The following is a 20,978-nucleotide window of genomic DNA, read 5'->3' as shown; positions in this document are numbered from 1 at the left end:
GTGCTGAATCCAGTATTGAGTTTCTACAAAACTGTATATATCTATATTCATTACATATTTCGTATTTAATTTAGCCTTTTCCGCTCTGTCCATAAAAATCGGAAGCTTGTTTTTTGTCTTTTTTGGGGGAGAGGGATAGAGGAGAGGAAATATTAATTAATATATTTCCCCTACCGCGTCACCCAATTTGATGGGCATTAAAAATTGGCGATTACTTTAATGTTACCTGTTTTGGGTAAAATACTTGAGGTACCTGTTAAGTTTAACTAATCCTAAAAAAAAAAAATGCATGTTAAATCATTTGAGTGAAGCAGTAACTTTTTCCTTGATGTCGCCTAAGTTTTCGAGACGTCTGCTTTGGAGAATCGTTACAGACAAAGTGTCCCTTACCATACAGTTCGTTTAAATAAGGGTCTAGATAGTTTGAGTTGCCGACCATTTTGTAAGCTTCCAGGGGGAAGATTTTTCGTGTAATTCCCAATTTTTTTTGCTGAGCATCTAAAGAAATTTCTCCAAATTATAATAATTCCTAATGTTTGTGAGATTTTACTTGTTTCTTATGACCTTGTTAAATACACTGTCTTAACTGTTACACTGAAAACAGAATTTTTTCAAAATGAGTTGTTGGAAAAATTTTAAGTATAAATAGTTGTTTGGAATCTTGCCGTTCAATTACATTTAGACAATCGATGGAAGTCAACGACACACTCTAGGGGCTCCGGTAATTCCCTAATTTAGTTATTCTTTTTGCTGTGGAAGAAAACATCTTAAGCTATAGATCTGCACATTTTTAGCATGTTTGCAGAAATCAAGAGAATGTTTAAAGAAGAAAGATCTAGCATCTCCTAAGGCTGGGAACATAGTGGAGCGGCGAGCAAAGCGGCGATGATAGCGAAGAGCAAAACGGCGAAAACAAACACAAGTTAACACATGGGACCGTGCATAGTGGGCAGCAAAGCTAAGATAGAGCAACGCTACCAAGAGAGAGTAGAGCAACGCGTTGTGACATGTCTGATTTCTTCGCTCTCAATTTTCAAAGATTAAAATGGATATTGCTGCATTTATTGGTGTAGTTTTTTTTTTAAAGAAACCTCTTTGGGACCAAAAGGATCTTCTACATTACAACCGATTTGTGTTGGATAAGGAATGGGACTGGATTAATGGGGTTAACATTGAAATTCGTCCTTTTCTTGATTAACATCCCTTCAACACTGGTTAGTATCTAATCAAATGTTGAAACAGACATTCGAAAATACGCATGAAACTTGCTAGGACGCTCCCGAAGTTGTTGGTACTAGTGATGGAATTCACCAAGTTCATGTCTAGTCCTGTTTATATCATGAACACTACAGCTCCAGCTTCTAAGCTGCTGTAAATACTAAATTTTCAAGGAAGAATTTTCGTATATAGATAATTCCTCCATCATGTCTCGTCGAAAGGAGAACGCGACTTAAACTCGTCACTATGTGCATGCGACTCTTTGCTCGCTGCTTGTCGCTCTCTCTCTGATTTGAAGCAACTAACAGCTGGCCGCTTCACTATGTTTCCAGCCTAACACATAAATTTCTCCCTATTCAACCCTTCATCACAATCCTAACTCACCGTAAAACTGGTAATAACTTAATTCGCCGAGTGCATTATTTTCCTCATACTAAAAAGCAAAACTAATCTGTGAGGATTAACAACTCAAATATTCTGTTAATTCACCGCGATTAGGCTGGAAATGACTGTCTGTTGATTTTTAGAAATCCTGCAAAGCAGTATAATCCAACAAAGAGCTTTTATTTAAACTATATCCCTTTTAAGTTCTTTTAGTCCTTTTTACAATGGAATTCGTCTTTGATTTTTGCAACGTTTTAGAGGTGATTATCATCATTTTAATTATATGCAGTGTCAAAATGCATTTTCGGGATTCAAAAATCCTATCATTTCTACTAAACCCAGTATTCATTATGACTCTTTTTACAAATTCACTTCTAACTTCTTTTGAAAAAGCTTCTAGTTCATTAACTGATGCTAGTTTTCTTTCTTCTAAATAATCTTCTCTACCTGTTTCTGATTTATCATCAAAATCTTCAATGAATGCTTATAACGTTGAAGTCGGCTGGATTATTCAAATCTACAGTGATTGTATCGCTAATAAATGTAGTCATAGTAGCAAAACTCCAGTACATTGCTTTTTCCAGGACAGCCAGAAGAAAAACAATTTTCGAATTTTCTTAAACATTAAAATACTCAACAGGAATTTAATGAGAAGGTGTAATGTTACTACCACAAAGTAAAAAATATAGAAACTCTATTCGGTCTTTGAATAAAGTTCATTGGAATGACTACCTACGTCAAATAAATCGAAAATTGGAAATTTGTAGTTAGTGATATTGTCGGAATTTGGTTCTGACATAGGCATTTTGCCATATTATAACCAATAATAATCAAATTAATGAAAGAAAAAGTACGAGGGTCGTTTGAAAAGTCCGTGCAAAGTCAGAGATAGCACTACTGGCGCGTATCGAGGTTATGTTTAGTTAGTAGCATCTCTTGGAAGAACACACACCAAGTTTCAGCCAGATCGGTCTATTTCTTTGTGTTTGGCATTCTTTTGAATCGAGGAAGTCGAGTGATTTTCAAAAAATGGACGAAAAAGAATTTCGTGTGTTGATTAAACACTACTTTATGAAAGGCAAAACGCCTGAGGAGACTAAAGAGAAGCTTGATAAACATTATGGTGACTCTGCACCTTCGATTAGAACAGTTTATAAGTGGTTTCAAAATTTTCGGAGTGGCCATATGGACACAAGTGACGCTGAACGTTCTGGACGCCCTGTTGAGGTTACTACTCCAGAAATCATTGATAAAATCCATGATATGGTGATGGATGACAGAAGAGTGAAGGTGCGTGAGATTGCTAGTGCTGTGGGCATCTCGAATGAACGGGTACATAATATTTTGCATCAACATTTGGACATGACAAAGCTATCCGCAAGATGGGTGCCGCGATTGCTCATGCTTGACCAAAAACGAAATCGTGTAAGGACGGTTTGCAGCTGTTCCAGAAGAATCCGCAGGACTTTAAGCGTCGTTTCGTCACTGTGGATGAAACATGGATACATCACTACTCTCCTGAGACCAAAGAAAAAAAAGGCGAAGACCGTTCCTTCGGCCGGAAAGATTATGGCGACTGTCTTTTGGGATTCGCAAGGAATAATCCTCATCGACTATCTGGAAAAGGGTAAAAATATTACAGGTGCATATTATTCATCGTTATTGGACCGTTTGAAAACCGAGCTGCAAGAAAAACGCCCACGATTGGCCCACAAAAAAGTCCTTTTCCATCACGACAACGCACCAGCTCACACCTCAGCAGTTGTGGTCGCAAAATTAATGGAAATAGGGTTCCAACTCGTTTCACATCCCCCCTATTCTCCAGACTTGGATGCCTCGGACTACTATTTGTTTCCCAATATGAAGAAATGGCTGGCGGGAAAAAGATTTTATTCAAACGAGGAGGTGATTGCAGAAACGAATGGCTATTTTTCAGACTTGGACAAATCCTATTATTCGGAAGGGATCAACAAACTAGAGCAGCGTTGGAAGAAGTGTATAAGCCTAAAAGGAGACTATGTTGAAAAATAAAAAAGGTTTACCCCAATAAATTAAGTAGTTTTTATTTTTGCACGGACTTTTCAAACGACCCTCGTATTACTATATAACATGGTCGGGCGCTGCTATCTCTCAGAGATTATGAGCTCTTAAATTAATTATAAACACTGAGATAAACAGCGACAGAAAGAGTATTGTATGATATCGTTTTAGAATACCAATGAAGTTTTAAAGTTTTGGAGCTGAAAATGGTTGATTTTTTTTTTTTTAATTAAAAAAATTAATTCTTTAATATAGAATTATCTGTATTAAGTTGTATAGATTGCAGTGCTTGTAAAGTTTAACACAAAAAGCCATCCACAGTAATATATGATTAGCAGGATGTATCTTGATTTGAACCTTGGCAGAATATTTCTGCTTATCAGTATATTGATTCTCTCGGCTAAAATAGTTTGCAAAAAGTGTGACTAGATAAGGAGAAATGTTTTACTTCCTTTTACTGAAAGAAAGAAATATTTTTGCCCAAAATTGTTGGAGTGAGTGGTACCCTATAAGTTTGTAACTTTAAAACCTTCATGCCTGCACCAGGAACATTATACTTTAGCAGCACTCACCTTACTATTACAAGAATAATTAAAATAAACAGAAATTGAAGAGCTTTGTCTTTAGTAAATTGATAGATACGAGACTCTTGAAAGTGAAAGGGATTCGCCAGTCAAGTTGGTAGAAAGGTCATAATGGTCGTTGATAACCAGATGAAGATAGGTAAACTATAATAACTCTGCTGGAGGTCGGGTGGCTTAAATGGCAGCCCTAATTTTGGGTATTATAAAGGAGAAGCAGCTAATCCCTTCTTAAGCTTATTGTCATTATCTTTAGAGCTAACCATTTGGTGTCTTAATAGAAGTCTGCTAATATTCACTAACATTTATATCCATTATTGAACCTCGTTCACTGAATAATTTTGTATGCTGAATACTAGTTATAAAATGATATCGTTTCTATATTAACTTTCACAATAGTAACGTCTAATATAAATTTAAAAAAACTATATAAATAAATAAAACCTAATTAATCTCTGGCCTTAAAAAGTGATGGGATTATAGGCAATAGCCTGAGTAAGTCTTTTTTTAAGATCAATTTCTTTATTAAAATAAGATTCATTGCCTTCTCAGAGCACTGCTTGTCTCTGTGAAATTTTCACTCATTAACGGCAACAGTATCCATTACCGGACAAATGCATCCAAAATCTTTCTAATTTCTGTTTGTCCTTGGAAGAGAAACGTTAAACGCAGCCGGTGGTCTCGATTTAGGAACCAGAAAAATAACCATTAAGCTAAACCCATACTCTCAAAAACTATTAATTTTTTTTTTTTTTTACTTCTAGAATAATTGCAATCAGGAACATCACCTGACAGTAAAGTTTGCGCTGAGATTGCTGAATTAAGCAAAGAGTTAATAGAAGCAAAAAGTTATCAAGAGGTCGTCAACGGCTTAAGGAAATCAGTCAAAGGCAACAATATTTCTCGAAGGATTTGGTCCATAATTAAGCTCGCTAGTAAGAAGCATTTAATAACAATTAAATAAAATCAACTAAAACCAATACTCAGAAATTTCTCAACAGAATTCAGTCGTTTCAGTAATGGTTAAACTGCTCTCAGTATCATATTTACAACCCCCTAAAAGTTCGTACTTGTTTTGAAATTTCATTTTGAGTTAAGGGTAATTGATAACAAAAATCTTTTCATGCATTTCTAAAAAACAAAGATAATATTGTAGGAGCTCAAAAATTCGAGGGAAAATCTCAGATTACTGAGCAATGATAAAAACTCTGGAATATGATAGAGAACGACTTTAAAAAGTATTGGCGTAACACAAGTAAAATACTGAAACTTACTGGACGCTGAGTGAATACTTGATTAATAATAGAATTTGTACAAAAATTCTTTTAATTTTCACATAAAAATTTGGTTATTTATATGAATATTATTATGTTGAAAATAGATGAAGGCCTAGTGTAAAGATATCTCCTGGGCGATCATAATTAACTTATACATGAATAAATTTATTTAATACCTAGAGGATGCAAAGCTCTTTGTGGAAATGACATGTCTCCGTGAGACTATCAGTGTAAATTTATGTGTACTTGACAAACCAAGTTGATTACCTTTCTCTGACAGACTTTGAGAAGAGGATAATATACTCCCTTATTCTTTCCAGAGGAAATGGCGGATGTTGTTATCCTGATCACATCAAAGATGAGACAATAAGTTGATCATTTAATTTGTAATTTCAAGTGCGAAATAATGCTTTAAATGTACGGAAGAATTTATAGTTTAGTTTATTAAGACTTCAGAAGAAAAATTCTCAATTTTTGAGTGTCAAGCCTGCAGAGAGTTTGGACTTTACTTGGAATTCAAAATATAAGTTAATTTCTATCATCTTAAATTGATATCACTTTGATTTATTTGATGATCGGCCAAAGCAAAGAATGATTCTTTTTATTTTAATTTTTTAAATTGAGGAGGTTAAAGCGAAAATACGATCAATTTTAAAGCCGTTCATCTTATGATATTGGTTGCAGATTTCATCTGTAATACAATGTTTAAATAAATCATTTACTTTTTCTTACACCCAAGAGGAAGCGTTCGTGTCAAATATTGAAACAATTGAGTTATTACCGCAGTATATTTTATACTAAATCAAAATTTAAGACGTTCTCTGTGTTGGTTTGTGGCATTAACTGTAAATTATTAAAGAAAGTTCCGAAATGCTACGTCTCAAAAATTTAAATTGCCCGTAATAGGTGGGATTCAGAATTTTTTGTTAAACTGTCTTGATGAAAAAAACCCTAATTCAAAAACATATGTTCACTTAAAGGTCGATCATATCATCTTCAAACTACCCATCAGCCAGGTCTTAACCGGACTAACAATTCATACCTCAACATGGCACTCCTGGGACATGTTAGACTGTCTTCACCCTAGCAAGTTAGAAGATGGACATTCCTAATCGATTAAAAGGCAATAATTTACTTATGTCCATCCCATACTCCTTAAGTTTGGTTTGTGTACTTAAGTGCTCGTAATAAAGTTTTGTAAGTATAATTTACTCTAATTGCAGTTTCTTTCTCGAGCCGTCACCCAAAATCATCGACTGTCGTAATACAGGTTTTTTATATATATGTTAACATTTTTCTGAAATTAATTAATCTCGTTTAATATATATCTGTACCTCGGAGGGAAAAGGCACCATGTCACAAAAAGTAAATTTTACAGGGGAGCCAAATAAAGATATTTTTCCAAATTCATTTTTTGTTCCACTTTTCCGGTTGTACTCTTTCCTGTACTTCTCACCATAATTATTACATTAGGTACGGCCACTTTAACTCCCATATTTTAAAATATTTTACTTTCATCTCCATTGTGAAAAAATTTATGCCCATGTAGTGCCTTTTACCCTTGAGTAATGAAGTATCATAGCGCTTTTTAAAAATACATAAATCGCTTAATAGTAAACATAGGTCATAGTGCTTTACACCTGTAGAAAGAGCAACAAAAAATTTGTAAAATGATGCCAAAATCTGAAAATCGAAAAAAATGGACATGGTGCCTTTTCCCTCCGAGGTACAGATATATATAATATTTCAAACCGTTGGATCTTCTGTCCAAACTTACTGTTGTGTTTAAATAACAAATGGGCCAACAGACACATAAGATCTAGTGAATGTACCATCACTACACATTTGCCCTGCTTTACATTCCAGGGAGAACAAATAACTTAATAATATGCTTTGTTTCCGACAATCCATGGACAGAAACTAACTCCATCCGGGTTCCTCGTCGAAGGATCACTAAAACTATTCCGACAAAGTTTAGGAAACTACGAATTGATTCTAACCTAATTTTTCCTTCATTCAGAAAATAAATTACTCGTACATACTTTAATTCGCGATTTGCATTCCTCCTTTATAACAAACGCCTTACTGGTAACCTCTCCAAACACGATATTCCTGGGAATAGCGTTATTGTTAAAACTAAACCTACGATTATAATATATTAGGCAGAAAATTACTTTCATTCCACATAATCACTTAACAGTTTACTTATTATAACATGAGAGACCATAAGGCCGCGATTAGCTAAAAGTACAGAGAGCAATCTCATTTTTCACCTAACCCCAAAATGTCCCTTGTAATTGTACAATAACACCAAAATAATGAGCTCGAAGGTTTCTTCTTCCGTTCAAGATGTCCTATAAATATTAAACTAATCCAATGAGAGTTTAAAATAACTCAGCAAATTTAATGTCATTGTGGCATACTCTCATTTGTCCGAATTTATTTTAACTCTCCTGAGACTATTTAATCTGCAGAAGCATATCTGTAATGAAATTCTTGGAACCCTGAGAGAATTAATTATTTTTATTAATTAATTATTGTTTTGTTTATGCTTAGTTCTCTCTGGAGAAGTAATTGGTAATTGGAGTTCGTGATGATTATTGGTGTATTAATAGTGTCAGCTTACATAAAATGATCCCCTAATCTAGAAACATAAGTAGAATCTACAAACAATAAAATATTTAAATTGATTAAAATTAGATTACGCAGGTAAACTTAAATATAACAATATGTATTAAAAGTTTTTTAAAGGAAGACAATTATTACTGTTATAACTCATATTAAATTCGTAATTTACATATAAACAATATGTTCTGTTCTAATGAAATGAAGTAAATTTATCACTTTTATTAATTAAATAAAAGTCAGGATAATAATGTGATGCATAAGCATGAAAAGACAAAAAAAGTTTCGTGTTCTTCTTGTTGGGTTAGCTAAAATGGTAATTCCAGTAAAAAGTGTTGCTTCTGCCAGTTTTTCAGGTCCTTAAACCAAACAGAGAGAGTGCCAGGAACTGAAGGACTGTCAATAGCAAAGGACCAATGGCATTAGGGCTAATTTAAAGTTTGATATCTTAATAAGCCCAGACGTCTTGCCACTAGTGGCATAATTGTAAACGCTGCTAAGATTAGGGATAAGACTTGAGGAAAATTCCACTTATTACTGTCATTTAAGTTACTAACTGGTGGAGAAATGATATTCACCTCGATATTCTGATGAGGTGAGATATCTGACCGTGATTTTGCACGTATAGATATAGATACCTTACCTGGCTTTAAAGGCATGTGGTAATGAGGGCAGTTTGATTGATCAGCGTGGTTCTCTCTAAAACCTTTATCCTTCCTGAAGTTCTTTTGCGATGTAGCAAAATGCTTTAAGAGTGAGTGAAGTTCTTTCGCGATGTATAGCAAAATGCTTTAAGAGTGCACCTATTAAAGATGCAACAATGGTAAAAAAAAAGAAGTTCACAATTACCTGCTCTTTTTAGTGAATTTGAATTACTTCTGTCCATGCAGCAACTCGGATGGCTCAGTTCTTTCTCTACAGCATCAGAACGTCACTTGGGGGACCGTGAAGTTTGGACAAAAAAAAGAAGGGAGCAGCAGTACATGATGATTGTTTTCAATGTAAAGGACGGCCATTAGAGCTGAGATTTTAGCAGAAGGCGTAATTAATGTTTCCAAACTTTTCCAGTCTCCAGAATTTAATTAAACAGACTGGACAAAAAGTTAAGAGCTCATTAGGTCGCCATGCTTAAGCAACTGGTCAAATCCTACATAATAAAGCCTACTTTTTGTTTCAGCAGGTTTTATATCCGTATAACTAACCTTCATATAAACAAGAATACAACTACAAAGCAAAACGAAAATCGCAGTTCGTTATTGTTAAAAAAAAAAAGTATGTAGTATAGGTGATAAAATGAACAGAAAGTAATACCTAGTATGGTTGAATTGGGAATTATATAATAAAGTTACGTTTATTGGAAGAAGAACCGAGGTTAGCAATTTCTTTGGTCCGTAGTATCAGATTTTGTTATTAAGCTTGTGGTATGAGAGAGTTGAAGAGAAAGACTTTACCGTACAACAAATTAGATTACTGAGGACTTAAAGTTTTTGTTACGGGCTTACAGTGATATCTTAAATTGTTACTTCTTACAAATAAAAGGAGCTTTTGTCTTTTCTTAACAGTACAGAAGAAATATTTTCATATATGTTCTTTATTGTTATAAATGGTTTTTTTTTGGAACAGTTATAAGAACTTATGTCACTTACAAATAACTGGTGAATACCTCGCATCTCTGTTACTATAGTATTCTTGGGATGGTAAGTGGTAGAAACAAAATTGCCGCAAAATTAAGTTAATTTGTGAAAGTCTTCTACATTTCCATTAGTAACTTTTTATATTGTATTTTAAATACATATATATAATATATTATTATTTATTTAATTTATACAATTAGCATATTAAATTGTAAGTTTTATTTACATGTCTTCTACTTTTCCTTTGATCAAAAATCAAAAATTTGTATTAAATCTACTTGTGTACTTAGTGCTGCTACTTCTAGATTAAGTATGGGGGCCCTTGTTGCTCAGGAACTAAAAGTGGCTTATCGTTTCTACTTTGCTTAATGGAGAATTTATAGAATAAGATAAATCCATCCAGAAATGAATTTAGTTCATCAATTACATGCTGACGTTGTATTAAGAACTTTATTGTTGTACAAAACATTTGTTAAGTAAATGCGATTGATTTTTCGACCAACATTTCATGCTTTTTTTACCCAATTTAAGAGATAGAAACAGCAGGAGAAAGGTAACAGGGGAATACTCACCTTCTGTTCCTCTTGATCTACAGAATCTAATTGTCTCTTACTCACTACACCGTTTTGTCTGTATAATTCAGTGGCTAGAACAATGTTACTGTAAGCATGTGTCTTCCTAGAATTTGTTAATTCGATCGAATGGCACTTCATTGCAGATAATGTAGAACAACTTCTCTGATTGATTTCACTTTAACCACCATCCATCCTGTATTGCAAACTCGTATTATTGAATTATTGAAAAAAAAAAACGTATTATTGAATACCTCAACAAATGCCAATGAAACCTTTTTTTGACATGTGCTGCTGACTGAACAACCACAACTTTTAGCTGGTAGAACGTGGTGGACTAACCAGAACAATAACAGCAAATTAGCAAATCATTTACAGACCTTTCAAAGTGTAGTTTGAACGTTTTAACAATCTACCTAATGCGTAATCAAGCAAACAATAAATTCTATCTTCGTTTGTTGGAGGTTTTACTTTGCTCGGATACTTCTGTTCAGTATTAAGTTAATGTTGAGTTTTCAGTAGGGTTTGAATTTATCTTTAGACAAACTTAACTTTGATTGGTGGCTAAATCAGATATGACTTGAGACATTACGATCCTTGTTCTACAGAACCCTGTGCATTCAATCATCTACATATTACATTTTACATGAATAATATTGATGATCTATCATTATTAGTCATTTAACTTTAATTGGACTTTACGTCTAACTAAGAACAGGTGTCGAGGATTGAGGCTGATTGCAAACATGTTTTGCTGTAAATTTCTCATACCTATTTCATTAATTAAAATTAAGGCTACGACCAGAAATAAATCTTAGCTTTACGGCATCATATTCCTAGCTTTTTCAACTATTATTTTGCTTGTAAGACAGTAATGCAATAGTAAAGGACAATATATTTTTTACCTATTAATTGATTAAGATTAGCTTGTAACTTAGATTTGTACTAGAAGTTGGATGTAAGAGCATCCATTGCCATCAAGAAGATCTATTGACCAAAATCTTCCATCCGCCTTCTGCCGGGACGGGGCCCCCCTTTTACTTCGTTCGTTAGGTACTTAATCTAGCTACATTTTTGGCTACCTAACTACAATTTACTCTTATTAATTTGCTTCAGACTTTTTTTTTTTTCTTCTTATTTAGCTGTTTTCCTTCGCTTTCTTATTACTGTTGGGATTGTGGTGTTACCATGTACAACGCTTACAATATTTTTTGCTTCTGTAATTGTGTATCTAGTTTCTCAACCTAACAGGTTGATACTTTTTTTTTTAGAGTACGATAATTTTTTTTTTCTTTTTAATCAGTGCTGTCTTTTTTAGCTCATAGGAGGTACTTTATAGCACCAACCATCATTTTTCTTTCCCTTATCTTGAGGAAGCCATCAGATTTACTTACATCGTAGGAATTAAAGGTGACTCATCAATTTATTACAAGCTTTGAGCTAACAGTTCTTTAGCCGACCAACACTTATATTCATTCGTCTTACTTATACATAAATACTTGTGAAAACATAAGTACCAATCTGTCTATGTTTGCTTTTACAATAACTGTAACCGGTTTATAACTGAAGGGGCAAAATTAAAAAATAACAATAATACGCGCCGATGCAAATAATAAAAAAAATAATTCAAATAGCATAATATCAATAATTCAGTTTATCTCTTAAAAATCCGCATATTGATCTAGCAGCTAGATCAGTATGAGATAACCATTGAGTTACCGTTAATTACAGAGTGCATCCAGGCAAGTGGCTTAATTAATGAGTTAATTGAACTATTCTGGCGCTGTGTAGTGTTCTGGTGCAGACCATTGGCACAATCTGAACTTAAAGGTAAATGGTAAAGGTACTGTCCCTGTCACCTTAAATTCTCTCTAATACCAGATATTTACTTAAAATTAATTAAAGCAATAAATCATAAATTCTGCGGTAATTTTTCGAAGATTTACTACTTAAAATTAATCTGTCAAATCAAATGTTCATTAATAATCTAACAAATAGTTTTAATAACAATTTTAAGATGCTGGATATGGTAAAATTTTTATATTGTTTATTAACTTTATTCGCACTTGCTCGTTTATGTGACTCATTTTTCAGGTCGATAGTGAAAACTACAAGGCGGATTGGTTACAATAAATTGATTTATTTTATCTTAAACGTAACAGCTTCTTTGAAATTTTAAGTCAGAACACAAATAAATACTGTTTATTTGTAAAGAATGTTCAATTGAGTCTACAACTTGGTTCTCTTAAAAATTCAATGTTTGTTCAGAATCAATATTTGTCTAATTATACTAGAGAGAATAAATAATGTAATATGCTAAAAATATATTTAAAATAAAAATTAAATTCTTATCAAGAAGTTTTACTATTTTGATACTTTCAGATGACTCCCAAACATGCTCAAGTCAGTAAATTTTTACTATGACTCGGTTTTTAACCACTTCCATTTTAATTTTTCGTTTCTTAAAAAGAAGTTTGAATTTTATTCTTGACTTAGTGACTTAAGTATTATTCGGGAGGGTCTAAAGCGGAAATAGGAGTGACTTGTCGGTGTGAATCTTGATCATAATTTTAAAATAATTCTTTCAAAAAAGTTCCTCTATCAGTGGCCATCCAATCTTAGGTATTAAACCAGGATTTATATCAAAGGTTATGTGAAATTCCTGTTACCAAATAGGTCACCATTTAATAGCTTAGCTACTCATTCTGCCTCTTGTCTTTATGAAAGTACATCCACAAGTGTATGGCTTTCCCCGCATAGTTAGAAACCTCTAACATGGTCTCTTAGGGAAGGTTTAACCCTGTATTCTAATTCAGGATTTCCCTGTTAAAAAATAAATGTAAGTGAGGGGTATACATGAAATTTAAAAGACCCTCTAAAACTTGATAAATAAATAAAAAACATTGTTTTATGCAACTATTACTACCCTGCAACCTGCCAATCTATTATCCAAGCAAACTGGAATGATGTTAGCAGATATAATAAATGTTTAGCAGAAAAAGTTAATCTAAAAATTAAATGTGACAAATATTATGTTAAAGAAGAATTGGAAAAGATATCTTTTAAGACAAAACTAATGTATTGTAACAGAGGTAGAAGTGACGTCAAAAAAGGACAAGTTAACACTTGGCCAAAGGACAAGACAGCAGCTGTGAACAAAAAAAAAACAGAAAGAAGTTTTTAGTGGGAAATCGTCTCACAGACAAATAGTCTGTCGTCTTCGTCACTTGGCTACGGTCAGTAAGCTCCGGTGTTTTGTAAGTAAAATTCATTTATATCATCTCTGATCTTTAAATATGTTGATATTTCTAACTTTCTTTAAAACTATCATATTTAATATTCTAGTCTTTGAATCTAATTTTCAAACTGAACATTAAAAGCTCTAAATTCTGGTAAAAGTACAATCCAATCATCATAAATTCAATATTCGGCCAACTCTTTTGTATCTCAGTTTGTGAGGAAAACTTATCTGCTTAGTAAGATATGCAAACCCATCTCAGCACCTTTGACCTTTAGTGTTAAAGGATTAATGCGAACGCGATCAAGTCTAAATAACTAGTATTCACCCTAAATCAAAAACACTCCATTTCCTCTATCTTAATAATATTCATATTTCCATTGCGTGACAAGTAAGATTACTCGCTATACTTTTTAGACAAGCGAATAAAACATGGAACTCTCTTACTATACTCAAAAGAATAGAATACATTTACAGTTACGAAATGTTCGATTTCTTGACAATCGCTCTATACTCATTCCAACTGCAGGTTCTATACAAAGACCTGATATCCCCAATACTGACATACAGAATTGAACTATCGGAATTTCTAAACGATCATCGACAACCAAACTCCAAATCCTACAATCCAAAATCCTGAGAACTATTACTAATGTTTTCATTTATGTATCAAAGCACACAATCCACTCCCAATGTATTTATTCCATATATCCTAGACATAGCCAGATTCTGTTACAAAAAAATGTAGTTAAAAATCTATCCATTTACTTCAAGCCTCTTGCTCGCAAAGCAATCCACCGTTCATTCCCGTCTAACCCTTATCGTAGACTGAAGAGGATCATTTACGGGCACAACGGCGACCTCCTAGGGTGGCTGTTGTATAATCTTGCCACTTAGAGCTTCCTTGTTGGTAGCCGTTCAAATCATTCACGTTACTTTATTTATATACGAGGGTCATTTGAAAAGTCCGTGCAAAAATAAAAACTACTTAATTTTTTGGGGTAAACCTTTTTTATTTTTCAACATAGACTCCTTTTAGGCTTATACACTTCGTCCAACGCTGCTCTAGTTTGTTGATCCTTTCCGAATAATAGGATTTGTCCAAGTCTGAAAAATAGCCATTCGTTTCTGCAATCACCTCCTCGTTTGAATAAAATCTATTTCCCGCCAGCCATTTCTTCATATTGGGGAACAAATAGTAGTCCGAGGGAGCCAAGTCTGGAGAATAGGGGGGATGTGAAACGAGTTGGAACCCTATTTCCATTAATTTTGCGACCACAACTGCTGAGGTGTGAGCTGGTGCGTTGTCGTGATGGAAAAGGACTTTTTTGTGGGCCAATCGTGGGCGTTTTTCTTGCAGCTCGGTTTTCAAACGGTCCAATAACGATGAATAATATGCACCTGTAATAGTTTTACCCTTTTCCAGATAGTCGATGAGGATTATTCCTTGCGAATCCCAAAAGACAGTCGCCATAATCTTTCCGGCCGAAGGAACGGTCTTTGCCTTTTTTTGGCGCAGATTCCCCCTTGGTAACCCATTGTTTAGATTGTTCTTTGGTCTCAGGAGTGTAGTGATGTATACATGTTTCATCCACAGTGACGAAACGACGCTTAAAGTCCTGCGGATTCTTCTAGAACAGCTGCAAACCGTCCTTGCAACACTTCACACGATTTCGTTTTTGGTCAAGCGTGAGCAATCGCGGCACCCATCTTGCGGATAGCTTTGTCATGTCGAAATGTTGATGCAAAATATTATGTACCCGTTCATTCGAGATGCCCACAGCACGCGCCAGTAGTGCTATCTCTCTGACTTTGCACGGACTTTTCAAACGACCCTCGTATGTATGTAATTATTATTATTGTGTTTAATTATGATTTAGGTGCCAATGATCAATTCCCTTGTTGTGAAATGCAGTTGTTGAATAAATAAGAAATTAATAAAAATAATAAGACATAATCATTTCGCATCAGTGATCAATTTTATTTACTGTTTTTTGTACAAAAAGAGAACTTTAAGTTGAATATTCTTTAATGTGTCACAATTTTCGTCCGGAAAATAAGCGTCAACTGAATGATATGGTAAAAGATATGGCGAATAACTTAACTTGATAATTATTGTTGAGTTATATGATTGAGCTAAGTATTTGGTCGAATAAGGGAAAACTAAAAGGCAAATATGGGATAGAAACATTCAACTTCTAACACTATCTTCTATTAAATACCTTTTGTACAAATATTTAACATATCTATTTTAATTTTAAAATTTATTTCTTTAAAAACGAAACAAGTTGTTAACCGTATTCGGACTTCGCCTCTATTTAGGGATTTACCAATATCACAGAACTGTAGGCAAATAAAATAAGTTATCGTAGTTCGCAGAGAATGCCAGAAAGTTTGGTTCGTGTAGTATAAAACTGTGAAGGAAATGAAGAGAGACCAAACAACGGAAGAAGTTCTGCAAGCTATTCAGCGAGTTTCATCTAAGTTGAATGAAGTTGAAGAAGTATTTAAAGAGATCTCCTTTCATTTCTTTTTTTTTAAATCATACTTAAAATTTAACTTTTATTATATTACTTTTGTGTAAAGTACATTTCTTTTTAAGAAATGTTCTTTAAACAAATTCTTTCTTATCTGGAATTGTTGTTTAAGTAATATTAATTTTTACAGGATGCTTGGGGAATCCGGACGCGAAGCGATTGTACGACGATCTGTTGTCGAACTACAACAAACTTGTCCGTCCGGTCGTGAACGTCACAGACGCTTTAACTGTAAAAATCAAATTGAAGCTGTCACAATTAATCGATGTGGTGAGTAAAAATCTTTTTCTTTTTCTTGTGTGTGTAAGGAATAAAAACGAAAAAAATGTAATCCAAAAAAAGGGAAGGTTTGTTTACACTCCTAAAATAGAATATTCCTGGATTTGATAGATTTGTACAGTGAACGGTTCGTATTTAGTTTCGAAATTTCTGGAAGAGATTAGCTCAGTGTTTATCTTATACTGGATTCCAACGCAGAGATCCCCATATCCAGGTTCTGGCTCTTAGTATTTAATTTCGTGGATTTTCCGACTGATTTGAATCGTCATTTCTATATTATTCTTTACAATAGAATGATGAATGTGAAGGGAGATCAAAAATTGAAATTATAGTAAATATTCTGACATATTTAAACATTTCTTATCTTTTATTCTCTTGTTGAAATAAATAAACTGTCTTGTTGAAGAAGTACCTTGTCGAAATGATGTCTAAAATGCTGCGAGCTTTAGCTTACTGAGGCTGAAACGATAAACGAATAAGCCAAGATCTCCAGTAAAGTCAAGAGTTACTCTGATCATATCTTTCTGGAACTTGGATTTACATTCGTATTTATGATATATATTTTACTTACTTTCTGTCAACCCAATCAGCGTTGAACTCTGAGACAAATAAAACAAACAAATAAGGGAATAGATTAGCTCAGTGTTTATCTTATACTGGATTCCAACGCAGAGATCCCCATATCCAGGTTCTGGCTCTTAGATTTTCTCTTCTTATGGAACTTCTTACAGCTCAATGTCTGGTGATGGTTGTTTATAACGAGAGAAGGGTAGGCCGGTAGTGCACTGAAAAAAGCTTCGGGCGCCAATAACTTAAAATGTTGAAGCGCCTTTAATTAAAAAAAAGAATATTTGCTAGATATCTATAAATATAAAAAAAGAGGTCTACGTACATTGCAGATTTCAAATTTAGTACGGTCATGCTGTTATCAGGCACTAGTGGAATTTATTCTGCAAGATAAACTAGATATTTTATGATGTTAGAATTAATTAAATAATCTAAGTAACTGGAAATAATTGAATTTATTCAATATTAACAATAAATAATATATGCGTTTCAAAGTTTTCATCATAAAATATGCAATATGAATGAACAATAATCGATATAATAATAATAACTTATCGATTCTTACTATGCAGGGAAATTTTCAATAGTTCTTGTACATCTCAAGTGGTAGCTCGTAAAAAAGATGATTTTCCACAAACTCATTGAATGCAGGGCCGGATTTTCCTATAGGCTAACTAGGCTTCAGCCTAGGGCCTCAAGATCAAGAGGGGCCTACATTCAAATTGATAGCAAAATTAAAATTACACTATTCTAAAAACATAACATATTATATATTAACATTTAACATATTGATATACAGGGTGTTCAGCATAAGACTACGGTAACTTCAGGAGGCGATTCTGGGCATCATTTGCAACAAAATAATCCATATAAACTATGGCTCGATTCGGATCCGTTTTATAGATATTTTTAAGGTGTTACTACTTTTTAGCAAAAAGTTGTCTATATTTCTCAAACTATTAAAGCTACAGTTATTTTAATAAGCTCATTAGAAAGAAGGTTAAATTTCCTTTTAAATAAGCTAATTTGTATTCCAAAAAAATAATATTAAGTATTTTACTTTGTAGCCCAAACATAAGAAATAGCAAGTTTCTAATTTTTTCCAAAAACTTTGACTTCATTTTTCTCAAAAACTTTTTATATGAAAAAACCGTGCACTATTCAAGAAAAACATCTACATACGATCACCTTTCGAACGGTATACAATAATTGGGGTTATGTTAAAAATTGATGCAGAAATCTGTGATTAATTGCAAAAAAGTAGGCCTCAAAACAACGTCGGCATTATGAAAGGAATTCACCTACCATAAGAATATAACTGAACAGAATCATCAAATCCAGTACGATTTTTTGCAAACGTGTAATTTAATAATTAATTTATTTAAAAACTATATTCAAAAATATAAAATTTACATTATAAATAATAAAATAAAATAAGAAGAATAAAAATGAATATGATGTTAAATGAGTGTTAGGTACCAATTTCGAAGGAAAGGATTTTCGTTTAACGAGTTTAGATCTGTGGGTTATTCTTTAGTTAATTAAAGAAATATTCCAAATAATGTGAATAAACCATCATTTTGAACTACTCAATAAACTTTTGGAATTAACAGGATGTGGAGGGCTAATGAATGAGTTTAAAGTCTACATTTTCATTAGATATTTAGTTGTCATTTTGCTATCATTATGCCAACGTATTCGAATATTGAATATCGCGATATACGTATGCTAGATGTTTTCCTGATAGGGTGTTCCGAACGCTAAGACGATCGTGGAGGTGTACAGGCGGTCAGGTGAAGTATTCCATCCATTATTTAATTTGGGGATCAGAGCGAGTAATAAATTCTTGGCTTATTTATTAGCTCTCCACAATCTCCTTTGTTCGGCTCTTCACATCCTGTTAATTCCAAAAGTTTATTGAGTAGTTCAAAATGATGGTTTATTCACATTGCTTCTCCTCGACTAAGAAAGTCATTACTCGAGTGGTGGAAGAGGCCTCGATTTATGGTTTTTTTCCATTTGTTATTAGCATTTCTCGGGTCAAAGAAAATTATGTGTTGTATTTTTTTTACCAGGCGTTATGGTTCATTCTCCTACTGACTGGAATACAGGACAATTTTGAAGGTGATCTTAACCAAAGTTTTGAACCTCTGGCAGCAAATTAGGTAGTTTTGGCACCTTCATACTCTTGATAACAATCTCTTGGCATTTAGTTACTAAAAAGCAGTGGATGCCCACGTCCCTACCAAAAACGCTACAAATCTTTTATCCTGGTTTCTTCTGATTCAGAATGGGCTACTTTTTTATCAGACCAATATTTCCTTAATTAGCTTTCAGTCTTCAGCCTTTGCTCAGCTTCTATAGGCTTGGTTCAGGTTTCAGAGCCTTAAGTTCGTGCAGTTTTATTTTTTTTTAAGTTAACCACTTTAATGTTTCTGCCCTTATATTTTGTTTTATATCATTTTTTATTTTATTTACTTTTTTTTGTATGCAAGCTTGCAAACAAGTACAAGGCAATTACAATCTCACTAAATAAAATTGTCCAATTTCTGGGCATCTGAATCTTCTAGTATTGTTTGTTGTCACCCAATGTTTCTACTTTGCTGATTAAACTGCATACTGCGAGGTCCCATACTAAACGCTTGGATACATAAAAGCAACTGGACATCTTTAACTTACTAAATAGAACGACTTAGCTATAAATCTATATTTGTTAAATTTGATAAGTTTACTTCGCATCGTTGATTCAATTTATGCTTCCTAATTTTTACTGTATCAAACATAATCATAGCACTATTATTTGGGATCAGATTTCATTAGTAAGAACTTGATTTAATAATTATTACTGATATATAGAATAAATTAATTTTGATACAGTAATTAACAGTGAAACAGATGTCTACAGAAGTGATGATAAGAAAGACTACATTTTTCCTACCTTGGAAAAGCGTGTCAAGTGGCCAGTATAAAGTGTAAAAGTGATGGATTACCCTCATTAGCTAGAGAAATCTGTTGAAGCTATTGTTTCGATTCCTTGATGGTCTATTCTTCAAAAAAAATGGCTGGTGATTTGTTTATCATTTTACTCATTAGTTATTTTGTAACCTCATGCCTTGTTAGTACTATTTATCCGCACGAAACTTAAAATTGCATTAAAGTTACTATTCAAATGATATTCTGTCAGATATAACCCTTAGGACAAGGATAGTGGAGTTAGTGATAATAAATACAACATTAGCTCATTTATGATTTTATTGCTCTTGAGTACTTTAAGAGTTTTATAGTTTGCCTTGATTTCATCGAATTTGAAAGACAGATGTACGAATTGAGGTTATAAAATTGAAAAACCGCGAGTTAATATTGGACTCTGATTGATAGCTAACATTATTGGTTTTATTTTAAGATATTTGTATTAAGATGTGCTGTGGGGACCCTTAAGAAATGAATGTATAAAGTTAACCGCACTGAACTCAAACCAACCTCCGACTGAAATGTTCTTAAATAAAAACATTTGGATGCGTCTAAAGAAAAAGGAAAAAAAAAAAAAAAAAAGGAAGAAGATAAAATGTTACCACACAAAAGTTGTGTGATGATAGGCCATTAGCATAATGCAAAAAACCATATGTTCTGATACATATCTGTTAGGAGGGTTGGAATACAACTGCAACTTATGACAAGGAAACCATTTAAGATTTGTTAGTCAAATGAAGGGAAAGCTAATCGATTGAAAGCTGAGACTGTTGTAACGGCCCACGCCCTGATGGCGACCCTACTTTCCTTGGGATTGAGCTGTCTCAAAACTTAGCGACTATTTTATAAAGCAGTTATGAAAATAATGCTATAGAAATAGGTTGTGGAGTTTATAAGGTTGCAAGATAAAACAAATCTTGCGGTATTGTTTTAATGATGTCTTATTAACAATTTTATGATTATCGGAGCAAAAGTCTGATTGATTTCTTCATTAAAATAAATAAATAAAATAAAAATAAGTGATTAAGGGTCTTAATCTGATTTTTTTTATTGCTG

At 33.3% G+C, this 20,978-nt stretch overlaps 1 protein-coding gene across 1 annotated transcript in view; it reads left to right on the top strand.

Annotated features, from left to right (window-relative positions):
• The window catches only part of LOC141453579 (acetylcholine receptor subunit alpha-like), a 338,623-nt gene that overhangs the window by 132,546 nt on the left and 185,099 nt on the right, over window positions 1-20,978 (top strand). Inside the window, exon 3 of the mRNA XM_074126968.1 lies at window positions 16,237-16,376. Coding sequence (XP_073983069.1) covers window positions 16,237-16,376 — 140 coding nt within the window. The remainder of the gene's footprint in view (window positions 1-16,236; window positions 16,377-20,978) is intronic.

This window comes from Rhodnius prolixus, unplaced genomic scaffold, assembly GCF_049639745.1.
Source record: "Rhodnius prolixus isolate KJV_2025 unplaced genomic scaffold, Rpr scaffold_3, whole genome shotgun sequence".
In the NCBI taxonomy this organism is placed as follows: Eukaryota; Metazoa; Arthropoda; class Insecta; order Hemiptera; family Reduviidae; genus Rhodnius; species Rhodnius prolixus.
The sequence above is the reverse complement of the archived record's forward strand: the minus strand, read 5'-3'. Positions and strand labels throughout refer to the sequence as shown.